The sequence below is a fragment of the Branchiostoma floridae genome, chromosome 12, assembly GCF_000003815.2.
Source record: "Branchiostoma floridae strain S238N-H82 chromosome 12, Bfl_VNyyK, whole genome shotgun sequence".
NCBI classification, from domain to species: domain Eukaryota; kingdom Metazoa; phylum Chordata; class Leptocardii; order Amphioxiformes; family Branchiostomatidae; genus Branchiostoma; species Branchiostoma floridae.
In genome coordinates, this window is record NC_049990.1 from 284342 (window position 1) to 304100 (window position 19759).

The window sequence follows — 19759 nt, forward strand, 5'->3', positions numbered from 1 at the left end:
ATTACTGAATTGGTCTGTCCTCTATCCAAAAAAAAACATGACATGAGATTTGTCTTACAAAGAAATGGACAGTCATGTTATCCATGTTATCTGTATTTATCAAAGATCGTGCGTTCCTTCAGTGCGTAAAGCGGAAACTTTAATAGTATGGCGTTCTACGCCTAGGCGCGCCTGACTTATGGTATCGCGACGGGAGGTATGGGGTAATCTCAAAAAACAGCGGGTCTTGGGCCGTCATATTCGGTCAGGGGATGGGCGAACATGTTAGCCAACGAATGCGCTAAAAAGTTTTGCATATCGTTCCGAAATTATCTTAAAATGGGCAACTTTTAAACTTTTTTGGGCAATATTTTAGTGAAAAAGGGACCGTGCGGGCCGGAGCTGGACCGTGCGGGCCGGAGCTGGATTTTAACGGGAGTGAAATAGAAGAGAACGGTTGAACGGTTGAAGGGTTGGACGGTTGAACCAACCGCTTCTCTGGGCACAAACCCGGTGCTACGCACCGGGAAAAAACAGCCGCTTCGAAGCTGAACCTTTTCTGCTTGGAGAATATTCTCTGTACATGCTACGTATTCGACACTTCGGATTCTATGTCAACAGCCCTAATCACTATGTAAGACAAGGTCACTTATTTAAGTCTCCAGCTATGTAGTTCATTAAGCTGATGTCATATGGCAATTTCTGGACATGCATTAAATAACAAAAGTGTTGCAACAAATTGTTTTACCATAAGCGACGGCATCTCGGTTGACATAAACCAGAAAACCGAGCCAAAAAGACAACTCAGGCCTAGATGTCAATCCTATCCTGCAACATTTACACTCTGCCTCAAGAGCTATCTAACCATCAAAAGTCACAACTATAGCATTTTCAGAACTACTGTTCAGTACAAAAGATACTAAAAACCTGACGTTCTGCTACAATACTATAGTAACCCGTTGGGAGTCGTATTGTCGATCTTAACCTCCATTATTCTTATCAAATAAGAATCCATGCACAGCTTCTCGAGCTACGGCGTCCACAGACGTTACAGAAATACCTGATTAATTTCTCATCATCATCATGACATTAATTTCTAGTGTTCTCGTTAAACGTATATGTAATTAAGCTAACCAGTGAGGAGTCACCAAAATGTATATCAAAACAGAATGAAGAAAGAATGACAGAATGTTGGGTTGACGTGTAGTGTGCGTGAAGGTGTGGGTGGAGAAGCACCATCTGAAACGTGCGCCATTTTGTCATATCATGTGTCTTGTATACGTACGGAGTCAAGGACGTACTTATCACAGCAGCACAGAATCGCGTTGTCATACGGCATATAATGTTCATTTGGTGCGAGTATATGTAGCGTACATGTTACGACAGGTGTCTGTAAAGAGAGATGCGCCACAACATACGCCCTCGGCATACGATCATTTCATTGAGCATGTTTAATTAACTGCCAAGGAAATTTTATGAGATGGAGTAAAAATAATACATCTTGCATTGCACGAGATGCGTGAGAATCACATATAGGTGCTCATGCGTCAGCAATGGAAGCATGATTAATCTTAAAACAAACAAGAAACAATTTGCAAGATGTTCTGTGTTTCTCCGGGTCCAACACATGGAGGCATATTATTGTCCTGAGGTAGTTACTATTTCTATATCTCAGTGGGTTCCAATACAAGAAGAATATGACCCAAGGCCACGCCAATACGACAGCAAAATGCACAGGCGTATAGCTAAACTTGTGGGAACTGTTTGAAGCCTGCGGCTGCATGTTTCTACGGCACCAATAGAAAAAAGGGCGACTTTGTCAATTCAACGTGACAAGTATAATCCCATCGACTCTGTTTCTATGAAATGTACGGAATAAACTGTTTCCATACGGTTTCTTTAACGATCGGAAAGGTTTTCAACCAATGTTTTAAGCACAATTGCGTTCCAATACATGTAGCAATTCTTTAATGTTCTAACGTTTCAGCGTAGACGTGTACATGAAGTAGAGTCGTAAACAAATGTATCAAAGAAGCTAAAAACAAACTTACTGAGCTCTTGCAACGCCAGAACTCGTTGACGCCCCAACTTAGACAGGTGTTCTCTCAAAAATAAAAGGGTGCGGTCTGAACACGCTATCTTCTTTGTTCGATCGTTTAATTCAACCAATCACTATGTCTGATAGGAATACATTCGGTACGTTGGAGACATTCCACCCCTCTAGGTATCCAATCAGCGTCTTCGTTACTAAAACTTCACCGGCACGAGGCTTCGAGGTATATCCGAAGCGACAGATGCATAATTTAATCAGGAATTCTACGAAGAACTGGGTGAGGTATAGAAAAGCCCATAGCTTTCTGATTAAATTTTGTTTGAACCTTTATTTATTCACTGTCAAATTGTTTCATAGTCACATGATTTGTGCGTGTGGCTACACACTGGGAAAGTTGCTAGGCAGAAATGCTATATTTAGTAAATGTAGACTAGGTTTTGCACATCAACAGCAATGCCAACGTTACCTATAGTACTTTGGGATACAACAACTACTAAATCATATTTTCGCCATCCTTAAAAATACTTGTTAAATTTTAGTCCAACTTTTGTTAAGGCCAGCCATTACGAGTTGTGTGCTTAAAATATTTTTCTGTTGTCAATCGCTTTGTTTTAAGATATGATAACAACAAGATGTCTTAAAAGTTCCTAAATTATGGGGACACCCATGTTATACTTCCGTATCCACATCTGCTTCAGCATGCGGGGGTTACCAATTGTTACAACTTGCCACTGCGCCTTATTTTTTATCTTCAACGGTATACAGTCAAACCTGTCTATAGCGGCCACTCAAGGGACCGGACAAATTTGGCCACTATAGACAGGTGGCCTCTGTATAGAGGTGGTAACTTGCAGATAAAATACGCAAGGGACAGACAAAAAGTGGCCACTATGGACTCTGTAGAGGTGGCCCCTAATACAGGTTTGACTGTATTACAATTTGAGCCAATGTCAGCGATTCGCAACTTTCTCTTCAGTTCCAATATGGCGGGTGTCTACACTTTGTAACAAACCAATGCTTGTAACAAATGGCAATGGTTTGTATACCGTATGTTTTGCTGAATATTTTAAGAACATACGGATGACCCAAGTGGGTATATGGCAGGAAACTATATATGCAAGATTTTGATGGCTTTGGATGGAGTTGTGTCTTGTTGTTTCGCTCATTTTAGTTTAAATATTGTTCATCTACAAAAATATGTCATGTAAGCAGTAAGAAAAGTGTACTGCTTCTGATAGAGATTTGAAGTTATCTGTTGAGAACTTGCTTGTGATACTATGGCCCCTGGCAGCCCGACAAACAGCGCACCACTGATAGCGATTAATATCGGTACTGCAGCTAGGTGACGTCATGTAGCTAGTCTAGCGACGTTCTCGTAGAAAAAAAAAGACAAATAGATATCAGCAACTGTAAAATTCGATCATCTGAAACAACAGTTCCTGATTAGAAACACTTTTATCGTTTATTGATAAGATATTATGGGCAATTTTACAAAAGTGGTATCGAACATAAATTACCCACAATTCCCGTTGCCAGGGCGGCCATATTGGATACTTTGCCGCTCCAGCTCGAGAAAGTTTTGGTCGGGTTTTTCTTGATTTTAGTCGCTGTTTGGAAGACTTAGCGATGTCAGACGAAGAGACAGAGAAACAAGAGAACACTTACGTCATCCGACCGAATTTCCAGCACAAGTGAGTCCCGCGTTTGTTCTTTTTGTGGGTGAGAAATAATCACGAACTGATCGAGAAAATTTCCACTGCTTTTGTTTTGAATATGCTTCAGAGCTTAAATAATATCTGGTGTATTTTGCCAGCCAGTAGGCACCTAATAATTTACATTTATGACGTTCTTCTATTCTGGTTGGCTCCTGATTCGTGACTTGTATAAATATCATCGGTAGTAGAATAACTACATAAATGAAACTACAACTACAAATTTACATTACATACAGATCTGCTTGCGCTTGTGAAGGATCCGTGTCCTTTTTGTCGGTGAAAAATAATCATGGACTGACCAACAAATTTTTATTGTTCATGTTTATGCTCCATATTCCCTGTCCTGACCACGGTTGTGTCTGTCTCCCATCCCACATCTGCTTGGAGATCATTCTAGTCAAAATACATACTGGTAAATGGATAGATGTCATAATGTACATGTAACGCGTTAGGCCTCATTTGGCTTTTACTCTTAGTTATTATTGATTATTGACAGGTTCCGACCGGCAAAGGTTAAAGAGTGTATCCACACTGTGCTGAATGATCAGAGTTATTGATTATTGGTTATTGACAGGTTCCGACCAGTGGCAGTGAAAGAGTGTATCCGCATTGTGCTGAATGAGAAGCTGGTTATGTGTGGTTATTGATTATTGGTTATTGATTATTGGTTATTGCCAGGTTCCGACCAGCGGCAGTGAAAGAGTGTATCCACATTGTGCTGAATGAAGAGCTGTCAGGGAAGGAGTATGACGGGGAAGAAACAGCCGAGCTCTGCAAACGGCTCTCCAACGAGATCAAGAAAAAACTCAAAGGTGAGAAAAACTCAGCAGCCAAACATGAAGCAATAGTGCAACATGTGGGACCGCGTGGCACAATCGGCAGCACGTTTGACTCAGGTCCAGAAGGTCCTGAGTTCAAACCCCGACGTGTCACCGATCTTGTGCCCTTGGGAAAGGCACTTTACACGACTTTACTATATAGGCTACAAAAATCTTCAGCAAATTGAAGTTGGTAGCCTCAAAAACGAAAGAAAGAAAATGTAAAGCCTGAAAAAATGCTTAAAACTGGTCAAAAAACAGCAGAGCTAAACCTCTGCTTAGAGAGTAACTTTACTGCCATGACCTTTGTTGTTGTGGAGCAGAGGAGATGAGATTAGAAAGGCAAAGTAAGATCACGTGACGTAATTGACAGCGCGTTGGGCTCAGACCCAAGAGGTCCCAAGTTCGAACTCTGCCGTGTCACTGCCCTTGGGAAAGGCACTTTGCATGACTTTCTCCACTTCACTCAGGTGAAAATGAGTACCTAGCTTAGGCCAGGAACGTCACTCAGATAGGACATTAAATAAAGACTGTGCCATAATGATTAACATAATGATCATGGGCACTTAAGGAAGAAAGAAAGAAAGTAAATTTTTGCCAACTGGGCCTGTACTTGATCCTTCAGGTTTGTATGAGTATGGCCTGGACTGATGTTTGTTTGTTTGTTTATTTGTTTCAGAGCTGCCGTACGACAGGTACAAGTTTGTTGTGCAGGTTTGGTATATAGCATGTTGATGTTTGTATGAGTATGGTCTGGACTGATGTTTGTTTGTTTGTTTCAGAGCTGCCATACGACAGGTACAAGTTTGTGGTACAGGTAGTCATCGGGGAGCAGAAGGGAGAAGGCGTCAAGTGAGTCCAGTTTTCTTCTGCGTTATTCATTTGGTTCATGTTAAGCATGCAGTGCAGATTATGAAAGTCTGAAAGAAGCTGCAAGCAAGCCTGAGTTACTCTCCAAGCAGAGGTTAGGCTCCGGTTGTTTTTTTTACGTTTTTTTAGTCATTTTTATTGGACTTTCTATTTTTGTATTTTATCTTGCTGTGTCAAAACCTAACTGGTTAGGCTGGCGTACTTCAAGAAAAATGACAAAATAGAAAGCCCGATAAAAACAACCAAAAAAAACCTTAAAAAACAGCCGGAGCTTAACCTCTGCTTGGAGAGCAAGCCTGAGTACCATCCTCCGTTGTGACTGTCTGTACCATCTCTGTTTGCTGGCTCAATCCTTTCACTTCCATGGTTGCCAAGGGAAAGGCCAGGTCACGACAGAGGATGGTACTCAGGCTTGTCTGTGTTACACAAAGTCTGCTGTCCGGGGCTGTAACTGGCCGGCGGATGTTTGGCGGGCTGCTATTAGCAAGATTTAATCAGGCTAGTACTCAGGCTAGCTGCAAGTTTGGAACCTTCTATCTTTCCCTAACCCTGTTCTCGCCTTCCCTCCATCCCCGCCCACAGAATGGCCTGTAGAAGTTTTTGGGATGCCGACACAGACAACTATGCTCAGGACATCTTCATGAATGTGAGTTTCTCTGTTGTTTTTTTGTTTTGCATAACTGATAAACCACCTTTAAGTGTAACACATTTTGTACGGGGGATACAAGCTGTAAAAGACTTACATGTAAGTCCCTAAGGTTTGATCTACTAGCACCAGGATGGATTCTATTCTTGGCAATTTGTGTGGTTTTAGTTTTTTCAAGGTTTGGCCCTTAAACAGGGGACCAGATGAAGTTATTTACTCACTTTGACTAGTGAGGAAATAAATGTTGAGCACCTTTCCCATGGTAACGAGGTGGGGGATTTCAAATCAGAACATTTAACACGGGACCACCTTGTTTCCTGTGAAAGGATTCAATCTCTGATCTCCAAAACCCCCACTTATCAAAAGGACCGTGGTATATATGACTCCTGTAGCTGAATCTTTTTATAACATTTTTACTGGGAAAGACTGTTGGTGTGTCTCTGTATGATGGTGACTGTTTGTGTGATTTTTGTTTGTTTTTTTGTTTCAGGACTCGTTGTTTTGTGTAGCAGCAGCCTTCGGTGTTTTCTACTACTGATTCAGCAGCAGCTTCCATCGTGCACAAAGGGGGGGGGGGGGGGTTGAGGGGGGCAGTTAACAGCACCAACCTGTCCTTGTGGGTTCCATATTGCTTTTAGGCTGTGTTAAAGATTGCAAAGATCTAGTTTTTTTCAGTCATATAAAAATATAACCAAACTACACATCTGTGGGTCAAAGTAAAAAAAAAAAAACTTTGATGTCAATAAGTCAATGCAGAACTCATATAGACTTATATAGGCACAAGTGTGACCGCTTCATAAAGTGCTGACTAGGACTTATATATGGGAGGGTTACAAACAGGTTACTGTACACAGGCAACGCCCCTTCCCACCGTATGACGGTCAGTGGGCGACCAAACTGGACTTTATGATTGGAATAAGACGCATGATGGAAAAGAATAAAATCAAAGACAATAAAACATACAAAATAAAAGTAAGAAAAACCTACTATCTGTTCTTCACCTATGAAATTCATTGAGCAACCTGTCAGAGTTCTGGTTGCAGCTGATAGTGTTAAAGGGTTGCACAGAAAGGACAGATTTTACAGAAACCCTTCTCACATGAACAAAGTCGTTTATTACGTTTTTTAGCAGAGGAAGATTTTTATAGATTCTACACATTCCATCCAATCTCCATTGTGCTTGTAGCATATTTTGTACATGTTTCAGATATGCCACAAAAAGGCAATCAGATTTCTTCATAGTTAAATATTGTATTAATGTGCTAACTTATGAACAAGGACAGAATAACTATAAAACTACTCCAGGCTTTCCATTGAATCTGGTTTTAACTATAGCTTCAGACATTGCTAGAGTGTGTAGAAAAAAAAATGTAAATACAAGTTTCTTTCACATTAGTTTATATTTCTTCACTACATATAGATATGCATGTATATGACATCATTATAAAAAGTTATAGAAATGAAAATTAAAGTTGTCAACAAAAAACTGTTTCTTCTCATTCACGTTCATTACAAAATTAGATATCGATTCTCCGGAACGAAATGTCAATTCTCTGGAAATAGGTTGATACCCTCAGACCAAAAGTCAAAGTTATCAATGATATCCTGAGAAATTAGTCGCAATTCATCCCGAGTCACTCAGCTTTTACAACAAATGAGGAAATGGCACAAACATGTATTTCAATAAACACTGATCAATGTCATCATGTAGAAAAACATCTTAGTTCCTTCACGTTTAACTCAGACACATCAAAGCTGGGGAAGTTTACTGAGTCACACTAAAAAATGGAGTTGATGATGATTGCTAACAAATTTTCATTACTATTCTACAATTGTTCCAGATCAAGGGAGTCAAAAGTAAGGAAGAAAAAAAAAAAACATTCACCATTTTTGAGCTGCTTTCCTATGTTACAAAATACTCAGTACTTTTTGAAATATATTGCGCTATACATTGTACAATGTACATACATTACTGACATTATTGATGTTGAACCGACTGAGGTAAAAAATTGGTTTGAGTTCCATCTGATCTGCAACTGATGCAGAAACCTCCATGACAGACTGCTAAACTCCTGTGTGAGACCCCTATGACTTAAACCTTCCAGCGATCTCCTCCAACTGCTGCATGAGACCCGCTTCCTCCTGTTTTGTGGACTTGGTCCAGGCCAGCGGCAGGTGTTTGGAGACGGGTGCACGGTCTAATAACAAACAAACAATTGTGTACCTGTAGCTGTACAGTTACGACCAAATGAGACTTGAATGTCAGAAAACAAACTTACATGCAGCACCAACAACTGTCCTGACAAGTTCTGTGAAGTGATAAATTGTTTCCTCTGTACCAAAACCACGAGGCTTCAACGGTCAACAGCCTTGTTGAAGGCTCCGTTCTATCTCTTGCCCAAGTGGCCAGTTTAGAGGGTGACGAAGTTAGGTATGTTGTTATATTAGAGTTACACAAAGGCCCATGCTACAGTCACCAAGGAAAAGCATCAGACATATGTTCATACATTTGTCAAATCTTCAGCACATTTGCAGCAAAGCAAAACACATGTTTCAGGTACTAGTAGCATCTGTGTCATTGGCAAGATATAGTGGGTGCTATCTGGCACTTTCACTGACAAAAGGTACATCATGTGGTGGATGCTACCTGAAACGTCTGACCATTTCCCAAATCATATTCAGTTGCTTGAGTAAGTGCTATTTGGCATGAGTGATGATTCATAATGAGATATGCCCACCTTGGAAGAAGAGTCCGCCTGGTTGCTTAGCAACTGCCTCTGCCACACTGAGCCAGACCAGGGTGTCGGCTCCCTGCTCCACGGACCGCAGACGGCTTTTCATCTTCTGGTGGAAATCTGGCATCGACGTCCGCACCGCTGGGATATAACAACACACTCACTTATCGTACACGGCTAGAATATAAGGAAACAAATTCTAAACATGTGCATGTTTCATCTTGAACCAGCTGGGACATGCAAAAATACAAGGATCCCAGTTTTATCTATATGACCTAACAGGTCAGCAGGTGGATTGTGGGATACTAACTTGGCGCATCAGCTCAGTCAGGGTGGCTAGACGAGAGGTGGATTGTGGGATACTACACAGGTGGACTGTGGGATACTGCCCTAATGGATTGTGGGATACTGTGCTGACGGATTTGGATATTACACAGATGGATTGTGGGATACTGCCCTGATGGATTGTGGGACGCTGCAGTGATGGATTGTGGGACACTGCACTGATGAATTGTGGGATACAGACCTGGTGTATCGGCCCATCCGGGGTGGCAGGAGGAGAAGTGGATTGTGGGATACTGCTGGGCCCACTGCTCCGTCATGACGACCTGCTGCCTCTGAAGGTCAAAGGTCACACAAAGGTCACCATCATCATAAAACCATGTCAACAGGAGAAATGGATATGTGAAGAATAGGCAAAGATATTGGCACAAATAACCCAGAATTAAGCTTTTTAACTAAGAGGTCGTCATGGATTTTGTAAAGCCTCAAAGCCTGATAAAACATAGGAGCAGCACACACTTTGTATGTCTCTGTATGTTTTAACTGTACGTATGTAATGTGTAAATATGTATGTGACCACAGGAAGAATAGCCTCTGATGAGGCTAATTGTGGATCAGAATAAACTCAAACTCAAACCCCCAGACGTACCTTGTTCTGTGAGTACGCCATGGTACCAACACCCCCCCCCCAGACGTACCTTGTTCTGTGAGTACGCCATGGTTCCCCCCCCCCCCCAAGCGTACCTTGTTCTGTGAGTACGCCATGGTCCACACACACCCCCCCACCCCCCCCGTCCCAGACGTACCTTGTTCTGTGAGTAGGCCATGGTCCCATCAAACGGCCTCATCTGCTCAAACTGCAGGTCTTTAATGTTTAACTTGGAGGGCAGCATTCCTCCTGACGACACCGTGATCTAGCGGGGTGAGGGGGAGATGTTAGAATCATGTTCTTAACCCTTAGACTTCCAGAGTTTCAGCCCTATAAAATGCTATCAGAGCCAGGGTTGGCTGCTGACCTCCAAAAAGAACCCACTAAACAAGGCCAAAGTCCTTAACTTCCGGGGTTCGTGCGCTACGCGCACGCAAATTTGCTACTCCGGGGGAATACGCTATCCCGGATATATCCGGGTGCGGCACACAGGACATGTATATGTGTGCCGGATATATCCGGGTTTGGCAGTTTAAGGGTTAACTACAACTCTAGCATTCATCATGCAAACAACTTCTTGCTCACTAAGGTGGACACAATATCACAAATTTGTGGGTTGTTTTGTTAGTGTGATTATAGTACATTTATGTTCAAAGATGGTTTTCAAAGATTTCTTTTTTGCAAAATTTATCAATGCTTTGGCTGCAGTTAATACAAAGAAAGGATCTGAACTTCCTTTAAATGATGTCTTGCAGGTTTGCGGTAGGAAAAAAGAAGTGATACAGAAGTATCTCACAGCTACAGCTTTAAATTTAAATGTTGATAAAAACTGTTTCGTGGAAAGAAAAAAGACACAAACGCACCACTCGGGGCTGCTCACTCTGGGACAGCAGGGGCAGGAGGCCGGTCGTTAGGATGTACGTACCTGCAACATGGGACAACTGTCAATCATCTGTCACTCATAAGTCTGTCAACAGTCATTAGACAATTACCTATCAGTCATGTGTCAATTGGTTCACCTGTCCATCACTTGTCCTTACCCAGTGTTGGTTGTAACCCTTACCCAGTGTGTTGGTTGTAACCCTTACCCAGTGTGTTGAAACCCTTACCCAGTGTGTTGGTTGTAACCCTTACCCAGTGTGTTGGTTGTAACCCTTACCCAGTGTGTTGGTTGTAACCCTTACCCAGTGTGTTGGTTGTAACCCTTACCCAGTGTGCTGGTTGTAACCCTTACCCAGTGTGTTGGTTGTAACCCTTACCCAGTGTGTTGGTTGTAACCCTTACCCAGTGTGTTGGTGGTTGTAACCCTTACCCAGTGTGTTGGTTGCAAAGTTGCCCTCCAGTCCGTCTGCTGACACCTCCCGTGTGTTGATCATGCAGCCTGCGTTGTTTACCTGAGAAAAAAAAAAAAAAAAACATTGTACCATTATACGGAACTTTCCAGGAAACAGTCACAGTTTCAGAAGTGACAGAAGCCGAGAGGACAGAAGAGACTCGGGAGCTATAATACGGCTGGAGACCAGGCTACCTCCATCCCTCCTCCTCCAACTCACCAGCACATGTAACTAACTAACTAACTCACTAACTCACCAGCACATGTAGCCGGTCGTGTTCCTGACAGAACTTTCCTGCGAAGTCTGCGACCTGCCGTGGCTGGGCCATGTCCAGAATGTGCAGGTGAACAAGCTGCAGAAAACATGTTAAACATGTAGTTATACCCATATCAACTGTTGTTATAAACTAGAACTATCTTAGATGTGTAGGCAAACGACGAGGACAGAAATTCGGATTACTACTCCTGACAAACAAATCACCTGTCCCACCTGAGCACACCTGTACACACCTGTACACACCTGTCCCATCCGCACACACCTGTCCCACCTGTACACACCTATCCCACCTGAACACACCTGTCCCACCTGTACACACCTGTAAACACCTGTCCCACCTGTACACACCTGAGCACACCTGTACACACCTGTTTCACCGGTACACACCTGTCCCATCCGCACACACCTGTCCCACCTGAACACACCTGTCCCACCTGTACACACCTGTCCCACCTGCACACACCTGCCCTATCTGCACACACCTGTCCCACCTGTACACACCTGTCCCACCTGAACACACCTGTCCCACCTCTGTCCCACCTGTACACACCTGTCCCATTTGCACACCTGTCCCATCTGTACACACCTGAACACACCTGTCCCACCTGTCTCACCTGTCCCTTCTGCACACACCTGTCCTATCTGCACACACCTGTCCCATCTGCACACACCTGTCCCATCTGCACACACCTGTCCCACCTGTCCCATCTGCACACACCTGCCCTATCTGCACACACCTGTCCCATCTGCACACACCTGTAAACACCTGTCCCACCTGTCTCACCTGTACACACCTGTCCCATTTGCACACCTGTCCCACCTGTCCCATCTGCACACACCTGTCCTATCTGCACACACCTGTCCCATCTGCACACACCTGTCCCACCTGTCCCATCTGCCCTATCTGCACACACCTGTCCCATCTGCACACACCTGTCCCACCTGTCCCATCTGCCCTATCTGCACACACCTGTCCCATCTGCACACACCTGTAAACACCTGTCCCACCTGCACACACCTGTCCCATCTGCACACATCTGTAAACACCTGTCCCACCTGTACACACCTGTCCCATCTGTACACACCCATACACACCTGTCCCCACCTTACTCACCTGGCTGCCAGTTTTCTCCATGATGTCCTTTAGTGCCTCCCCATCTGTACACACCTGTCCCCACCTGCCCGACCTGTCTCACCTGTACACACCTACACACACCTGTCCCCACCTGTGCACACCTGTACTCACCTGGCTGCCAGTTTTCTCCATGATGTCCTTCAGCGCCTCCTCACCTCTGGTCGGGTTCCTGCACACCAGATGGACTGTACCACCTGTGGGAGGGGGGGAGGAAATTACATCATGTACTGATGTAGCAAATATATCTTCTCACAACTTGCAACTTACATGATGGCTGATTGACACCTAACCTCTGACCTCTATTGGAGATTAAGAAGGGTGTGTAAGGTATAACTATTAGCTAAGGTGTGGAATTGTGATATAGAGTAATAAATGTGTTGTTAATTGTGATTAGTGATTGACGTGTGACCTCTGACCTCTCTTGGCGACCTCCTCTGCGGTTGCCTTGCCGATGCCGCTGTTGGCCCCGGTGATGAGGAAGGTGCGACCTGTCACATCGACCTGCAGGTCACAGGGGTCAAAGGTCTTGGCTGCAGCTGCATATCCTGAGCTGGGGTGGACATGGCACGTCACATGTATTAATGATGTCATAGATGAATGTCACATGTATTAATGATGTCATAGATGAATGTCACATGTATTAATGATGTCATATCTATAGACGAATAACTAGGTAAAGAAATATGTCACATAGATTATGATACTACAATTTATAATTGGTTTGGCTGTGAAAAGGGAAACAGTGAGGAGATGTTCGTACCAAAAAACTTCATATGGTGGATCATACTTCGACAAGTAGTAATGTTATGATGTCTCAACTTCATCAGATGAGTCTCATAAACACAGGTATGAGATGGTAATACAGAAATAGGTATAGCCTAGTATCAAAATTTTTATTACACCTGGGGGCACTGACCAATGGCTCATTGAAGGAGCAATAGATAACTATATTAAACAGAAATAAATTATAAACCCTATAGATTATAGAATTGTTATGGTAAAACCGTAAATGACTCAGTTGTGACGTACTTGGTGTATTCTCGCATGCCCTTGATGAACCAGACTGCGTTCCTCCATAGAGACATGGTTGGGGAGCTAGTAACGTTACAGTAGACTGGGGCGGGTGCAGAGCTGTAGTTCGGGGAGTCAGGACGGTTTCCTCAGCTTTCCTCTCGGTCTAGTCTAACTCCTGGCTTCTACTGACGCTGGTCATGTCCACATGATATCCTGGCCCACCTCAGCTCGCTTCACTTCCGGTCAGTGTTATGTAACCGGCCTTTCTGTTACACAACTCGGACCATGACGTCATATGTAAACACCCCGGGCCGGCCATGTGCTCTGGGGAGCTGCAACTCGGGCGGGAATGCAGTAATTTTCACAGCTGTTCGTTAAATACACATAATCTACCAATTTAAATCACAAAATGTCCCCAAAATTCACGAGAAAGGGCAATAACGGGCAAAACTACCCTGTTTGTTATGGGGAGCACGTTTTGGGGGGCGGGGTCATCCGTCTCTGGTGTCGTCATCAGAATTTGTGCACTCCGCGTTGGATTGTGGGTAACTACTACATTTCTATCGACGTCAGAGGAAGTACACAACAGGTAGTCAAAATGGTGAGTTGTCCCTTTTTCTCGCAATTTCTCAACAATATCGGCTGAATTAACACCATCGCCACTGATAAATACTGAAAATAATTCTTACACGTCTTATTCATGTGAAATTGGACTGTTTGCTGCTCGTTTTACGGGTACTATGGCCATTTTTGTTGGTGTAACTCTGATGGTTTTGTGGGAGGGGGGCAGTCTATCTACCTGTCCGTGTGTAGAGTAGAGTAGAGTTCTTCTGGCGCAGGTAGGAACTCCTGTGTGTGTGTGTCATCATCATCATCATCTGCAGAACACAATACAGACAAAATACCTTCTTCCCACGCACCATCAAAGACTGGAACAACCTCCCGGACGAAGTGGCTCTTTCGCCATCCCTTTCCACATCAACTTGATCAAGTCAAAAATCTAACTCCTCTCTTCCTGCATAGTAGAAGTAAAGTTAAAGGCTGCAGAATCCTCAAAACGATGAGGGTGGCAGCACAAACGAAAGAAGAAGAGATTGGTCCGGTGCTACATTGGCGACTGTAAGTTTCTTCCAGTCACCTCTGTCAACAACAAGATGATGGATCTTTGTAGGGGTGTGTGTGAAGATGAAGAAATTATGTTGTTTGTTACTGATGAAGTTTATAATGTTTGTTTTTTTCCAGATGAAGTTTATGTTGTTGTTTAGCCGACAAGACAAGCTGCGGCTGCAGCAGTGGTACTGATGTTGTTTGTTTGTTTGTTTGTTCCAGATGAAGTTTATGTTGTTGTTTAGCCGACAAGGCAAGGTGCGGCTACAGCAGTGGTACTCAGCCACCCAGGAGAAGGAAAAGAAGAAGATCATGAGAGAACTCATCACCATCATCCTGGCCAGGAAGCCCAAGATGTGCAGCTTCCTCGAGTGGAAGGAGTACAAGATCGTCTACAAGAGGTACGAAACTCACCTTCACTTATTTCGTCTTCATCATCATCAATACCCACAAATAGCAACATGGGGGGGGGGGGGCATTCAGCACAGGTCATGGGTTAGCCGTTAGGGCGGGCAGGCCACCTGCCTGACACAGAAGGACTCAACAGTGGGAGCAATTACGTACTGGTGACTGTGCCAGGCAGGGCATTCCACTCCGGAACGGTTCATGGGACAAATGAAAACTTTTGAACGTCAGTACGTGCGTAGATGGGCTGGTATTTAATGTGACTACAGGTACACCCTTGGGCAGGTCTGAGTAAGTTCTGTGTGTCTGTATTAATGTTATTATTTATAAGTTTGTAGAGAAATTTTTCTTAGAGTAGACATCTTCGGTTTGGTGAGAGTTGTTACTCCATAGAACTGCTCCTGATCAACCAATCCTTCGACTTTATGATCAGCTGACCATGATGGTTGGTTTGTGAGGGTTGTCCAGGGCTTTATAGTTGTACTGGATGGGGTGGTTCTCCATTAACTTATCTAGTCTTTTTGAGGAGAATTTTGAGTTGTATCTAATGTGTAAGCATTTGATCCAAATGAAAATTGAGTACCTAGCTTCGGTTAGGAATGTACTCTCAGATGGGACTGAAGTCGGCTGTCCAGTTTTCCTGGAGAGCCACTTACCATAAAGTGTAGGTCATGGTGTGAGTGAATCAAACCTTACGGTCTGGTCTTACTTATTTATTTATTTATTTATTGATCTTTAGGGTAGCCCCTTCAGTTAACGTAGTAACTGATTTCCAAGGGAGCCTTATATACATGTTCGCACATGTTCGCACAACGACGGGTTATACCGCCCCTTACGGGGTGACACACCCGTCCGGGTGAATGATGTAGATCACCATGTGGCTGATAAGAGACAGACTTACTGTCCAAAACTTAGGTGTTATGGTTAAGTAAAGGTGCATTTACTGTACAAAACTGGTGTTATGCACATTATTCCTTTACCGGTTATACAAAAGGAACAAAGAAGACAAGAAAGAAGCAAGCATGTTCACATTGATTTGTGAAATGATCTTTATTCTGTTGCAGATATGCGAGTCTGTATTTCTGCTGTGCGATCGAGAAGGGAGACAACGAACTGCTGACGCTAGAAATAATCCACAGATACGTGGAGCTGCTGGATAAGTACTTCGGCAGTGTGAGTGAAGAAAACGGGTTAACTTCATGCCACAGCAAGATCTGCTTTTATATGTGTGTGTGTACATAGACGGAAGGATGCCTACCTACTCCCTACATACATCTGTGTGTCATTCAGTCTATACAGACTATACTCCCTACATGCATACACAGAAAACGAGTTAACAGCAAGATCTGCTTTTATATGTGTGTGTGTACATAGATGGAAGGATGCCTACCTACTCCCTATATACATCTGTGTGTCATTCAGGCTATACAGACTATACTCCCTACATACATACACACACATAAAAGTTGCTTCCTACTAGAATACCGCAGAATTCCCCAACTGTAGCTTAGTCACCTGGACTGAATGATCTAATCTGAGCTATGTAGCCTTTACAACTGTCCCGTGTTTCTGCTGTTACGTATAGATGTTTATAGTCCCATTTAGTTGTACACGATGTGTCTGTTGTGTTTCTCTATTAATTTTTTTGCAGGTGTGTTGTTTGTTCAAATGTTGTTGTGCTGTTGTGTACAGGTGTGTGGTTTGTTGACATGTTTATGTTTATGTACAGGTGTGGTTTGTTGACATGTTTATGTTTATGTACAGGTGTGTGGATTGTTTACATGTTTATTGTTGTGTTATAGGTGTGTGAACTTGACATCATCTTCAACTTCGAGAAGGCGTACTTCATCCTGGATGAGCTGATGCTGGGCGGGGAGATCCAGGAAACCAGCAAGAAGAACTGCCTCAAGGCTATAGCAGCGCAGGACTTGTTACAGGAGGTAAGAACCCCCCCCCCCTACACACACACACTGGTACCCCCTCCCTGTAACCCCCTACACAGGAGACCAGTAAGAACTGTCTGAAGGCCATCGCTGCGCAGGACTTATTACAGGAGGTAAGTACCCCCCCTAACCTCTCCCCCCCTCCACACACACACTGGCACCCCCTCCCTGTACCCCCCTCCCCAGGAAACCAGCAAGAAGAACTGTCTGAAGGCCATCGCAGCTCAGGACTTGTTACAGGAGGTAACCAACCACCCCGCCACACACACGTAGTATCCCCTCATGTACCTCCTTTTCTACCTCCCACCTACAGTTCAAAACCTAGCCTGATTAAATCTCGCTTATAGCAGCCCGCCAAACATCCGCCGGGGAGGGGCCAGTTACAGCCCTGGACAGCGGAGTTTGGGTTACACAGACTATTCAAAACCTTATCTCACAGTTCTCTTTCCTTTCTCATACACCATGATCTATTTTTGAGAGCTTGTATTTTTATCCTCCAGTGTACCTACAAACATAATAAGGCATACAACATCATCAGACATACATGTACAATGTTTCTTTCATCATCATCATCATCTTCTCAAGTCTGTGTATTATCTGTGTACATTCCCATGGAAACAGAGTCTAAAACATGACTAAGAACTTTCCCTTCCGCCTTGCAGGAGGCAGACGCAACCAGAAACGTCTTGGAAGAGATGGGTCTACCCTGAGGCATTCTGGGACCAAATCAGTTCTCAAGAGGAAATTTAGCTAGGAGCAAAAATAAAACTGTTGTAATATTGTCATATCGTCTTTTGTTAAGAATTATGGTCTCTGCTGAGTAATTCCAAGTAATTTTAAAAGATTTTGTACATCTTCAGTCTGGTGTATATTTAAGAGGAAAAAGTTTTGATTCTGTACCATTAAACATGAGATTCCAAACAGTAAACCAACAAGCAAATCATTCCCAAAGTTATTTTACAAAGTTTTAATCAGATTCAAGTGATGAGTAGTCAGAACTTTCATGGTCAGATAGTACCTGAGAACCAGTAATTTTTGTTTGTCATAGGACTTCTGTAGCGACCAGTCTGGCCAATATCGAGATGATTTTGCTGCGTAAGATGGAAAATTTAAGACCTTTCCTGTCCCCATTTTGACTGGAGCCTGGTGTATGTTATCCTTAAAGCACACTTAAGAGGCCTTTTGGGTTCAATCCTCTCTTGGTTGTGGAGTAAGGCAGCAGGAAGATGGTTAGAATAACGGACAATTCTTACACAAGTGATTCAGCTCCTGTCGCCATCTTCATTGAATGATTGACATTTAAGGTCGCACAGGAATGTCCTTGGTGTGACTTACAGACTGACATGTGTCAGGGGAAGTGCATTAAAATTCTCAACATCATTTCTTAAGTCTCATGTTTATTTACAAGTCACAGACAGCAGTACTAGTGAGGTTTTACAGTACTTGTACTGAGGGATGGGTAAGAACTTACCATAGTGTTGCTAGAAAACTACTACAGTACAAATACATGTATCTGGCATTGTACAAAGCTGACACTTCAAGTACAATAAAAACAGAAATATATGTACAGAATATACAATTGTTTGGCATAGAAGTTACAACAGGATATCGGTTGAAAAGAAAAATATTAACCAGTTGTTAAGTTAGCATGAAAGTTCATCTGTGTTGGTAGAATACATTATAGAGAAAATAGCTAAACTTTACTTCCAACACGGAAAATATAGGGACTTACCCTCTAAATTTTCGGCCAAACTCCATCGGCCTTGTTCACAGAGTTAACAGTTGTTAAGTTCCTGCAGTTCCATGGCCATCCACTAGAGGGATTACCTCGACTGTTTACACTATTTCACACATACCTCCAGAAAACTGCAGTTCCTTGTCTAGCTGCTAGAGGAACTGTTCCCCACAGAAAACTGCAGTTCCATGTCCAGCTGCTACATGGACTTGCCCACAGAAAACTGCAGTTCCCAAAACTGCAGTTCCATGTCCAGCTGCTAGGGAAACTGTTGCCCTCAGAAAGCTGCAGTTCCCTGCCCAGCTGCTAGGGGAACTTGAAAACTGCAGTTCCATACCAAGCAGCTAGAGGATCTTGGCCACAGAAAACTGCAGTTCCCTGCCCAGCCACTAGAGGAACTGTGTCCCCCCGCTGGAGAACCTGTCGTTGAGTTGTCGTGAGTTCTTGATGAGCTGTCGTCTCTTGGCAGCGTCCATCTGACCTGCACCGAGGTCAAGGTCACGGTCGAAAGGTCGCCTTTCCTTAGGCTCGTCCCCTTCTTCCTTCTGGTTTATACAAACACAGTAAACAAAATATTGTCAACATAAACAGTTTTACATCAAATGACTGACTCTGTGTTTAGTATGTGGGGAAGGACAACCTCAAGCCAACCGTTCACACTTACGCCACATCTTCAGAAAAGACGCTGGAGCCGCATGTTCCCCGTTTAGGAACTTTATTCGGACCGACACATGACAAACATGTTTCATGTGGCTTCCTCAGTGTTATGGGCTCGAATGAGCATAGTACAGCATGTCCTCGCTTTTATAGGCCTAGTGCATAGTGATTGACTCTGTGTTGTTCACTACCTCTAGCCAAACTGTAACACACCAGTAAGCAACTGTAAGTATTGAACCCAATCTTCAAGAATATGTTATTCACCTTTGATAAAAAATTTAATGCATGCTTTTTCGTGCAGGGAAACTGTTGTATAGAGATAGCCCCTTATGTTGGAACTGCACAGCCCTTTGTGTCTCCATCCCTGGCTTGTTTATGATTCCATCAGTATAAAACAGCAGCAATT

At 43.4% G+C, this 19759-nt stretch overlaps 4 protein-coding genes across 5 annotated transcripts in view; 2 read left to right on the forward strand and 2 right to left on the reverse strand.

The window, feature by feature from the left end:
* The first annotated feature begins 3548 nt into the window (after positions 1–3548).
* On the forward strand, positions 3549–6728 carry LOC118427844 (tctex1 domain-containing protein 2-like). The gene is made up of 6 exons (XM_035837816.1): positions 3549–3723; positions 4426–4559; positions 5245–5279; positions 5383–5417; positions 6018–6081; positions 6572–6728. The coding sequence occupies exons 1-6, from the start codon at positions 3659–3661 to the stop codon at positions 6617–6619; spliced, it is 381 nt and encodes a 126-aa protein (XP_035693709.1). The 5' UTR covers positions 3549–3658; the 3' UTR covers positions 6620–6728.
* Positions 6729–7921: 1193 nt separating this feature from the next.
* LOC118427827 (dehydrogenase/reductase SDR family member 12-like) lies at positions 7922–13828 on the reverse strand. 2 transcript variants are annotated; one of them, XM_035837797.1, is made up of 10 exons: positions 13522–13828; positions 12909–13042; positions 12604–12686; positions 11338–11433; positions 11060–11141; positions 10611–10672; positions 9905–10012; positions 9343–9433; positions 8820–8957; positions 7922–8279 (listed from the first exon to the last, which is right to left on the reverse strand). In XM_035837797.1, exons 1-10 carry the CDS (start codon positions 13575–13577, stop codon positions 8167–8169), a joined length of 963 nt encoding a protein of 320 aa, XP_035693690.1. In that variant the 5' UTR covers positions 13578–13828; the 3' UTR covers positions 7922–8166. The 2 variants fall into 2 exon arrangements, with proteins under 2 accessions (XP_035693690.1, XP_035693691.1); XM_035837798.1 differs by lacking the exon at positions 11338–11433 and having other exon boundaries at positions 8076–8279.
* Positions 13829–13883: 55 nt separating this feature from the next.
* Positions 13884–18341, forward strand: LOC118427838 (AP-1 complex subunit sigma-2-like). The gene is made up of 5 exons (XM_035837809.1): positions 13884–14107; positions 14836–15014; positions 16083–16191; positions 16821–16958; positions 17624–18341. Exons 1-5 carry the CDS (start codon positions 13916–13918, stop codon positions 17669–17671), a joined length of 666 nt encoding a protein of 221 aa, XP_035693702.1. The 5' UTR covers positions 13884–13915; the 3' UTR covers positions 17672–18341.
* A 696-nt stretch (positions 18342–19037) lies between these two features.
* LOC118427881 (GPALPP motifs-containing protein 1-like) overlaps positions 19038–19759 on the reverse strand; it is a 2477-nt gene continuing 1755 nt past the window's right edge. The window contains exon 4 of the mRNA XM_035837844.1: positions 19038–19250. Coding sequence (XP_035693737.1) covers positions 19086–19250 — 165 coding nt within the window. The 3' untranslated portion in view covers positions 19038–19085. The remainder of the gene's footprint in view (positions 19251–19759) is intronic.

Coding starts and splice junctions, on each gene's coding strand:
- LOC118427838 (XM_035837809.1), top strand. CDS start 13,916: ATGTCCCCAAAATTCACGAGAAAGGGCAATAACGGGCAAAACTACCCT. Junction 15,015..16,082: donor TACAAGATCGTCTACAAGAG/GTACGAAACTCA, acceptor ATTCTGTTGCAG/ATATGCGAGTCTGTATTTCT. Junction 16,192..16,820: donor TGGATAAGTACTTCGGCAGT/GTGAGTGAAGAA, acceptor GTTGTGTTATAG/GTGTGTGAACTTGACATCAT.
- LOC118427827 (XM_035837797.1), bottom strand. CDS start 13,577: ATGTCTCTATGGAGGAACGCAGTCTGGTTCATCAAGGGCATGCGAGAA. Junction 8,958..9,342: donor CGGATGGGCCGATACACCAG/GTCTGTATCCCA, acceptor GTTATATCCCAG/CGGTGCGGACGTCGATGCCA. Junction 8,280..8,819: donor AGGCGGACTCTTCTTCCAAG/GTGGGCATATCT, acceptor GTTTGTTATTAG/ACCGTGCACCCGTCTCCAAA.
- LOC118427844 (XM_035837816.1), top strand. CDS start 3,659: ATGTCAGACGAAGAGACAGAGAAACAAGAGAACACTTACGTCATCCGA. Junction 5,418..6,017: donor CAGAAGGGAGAAGGCGTCAA/GTGAGTCCAGTT, acceptor CCCCGCCCACAG/AATGGCCTGTAGAAGTTTTT. Junction 6,082..6,571: donor CTCAGGACATCTTCATGAAT/GTGAGTTTCTCT, acceptor TTTTTGTTTCAG/GACTCGTTGTTTTGTGTAGC.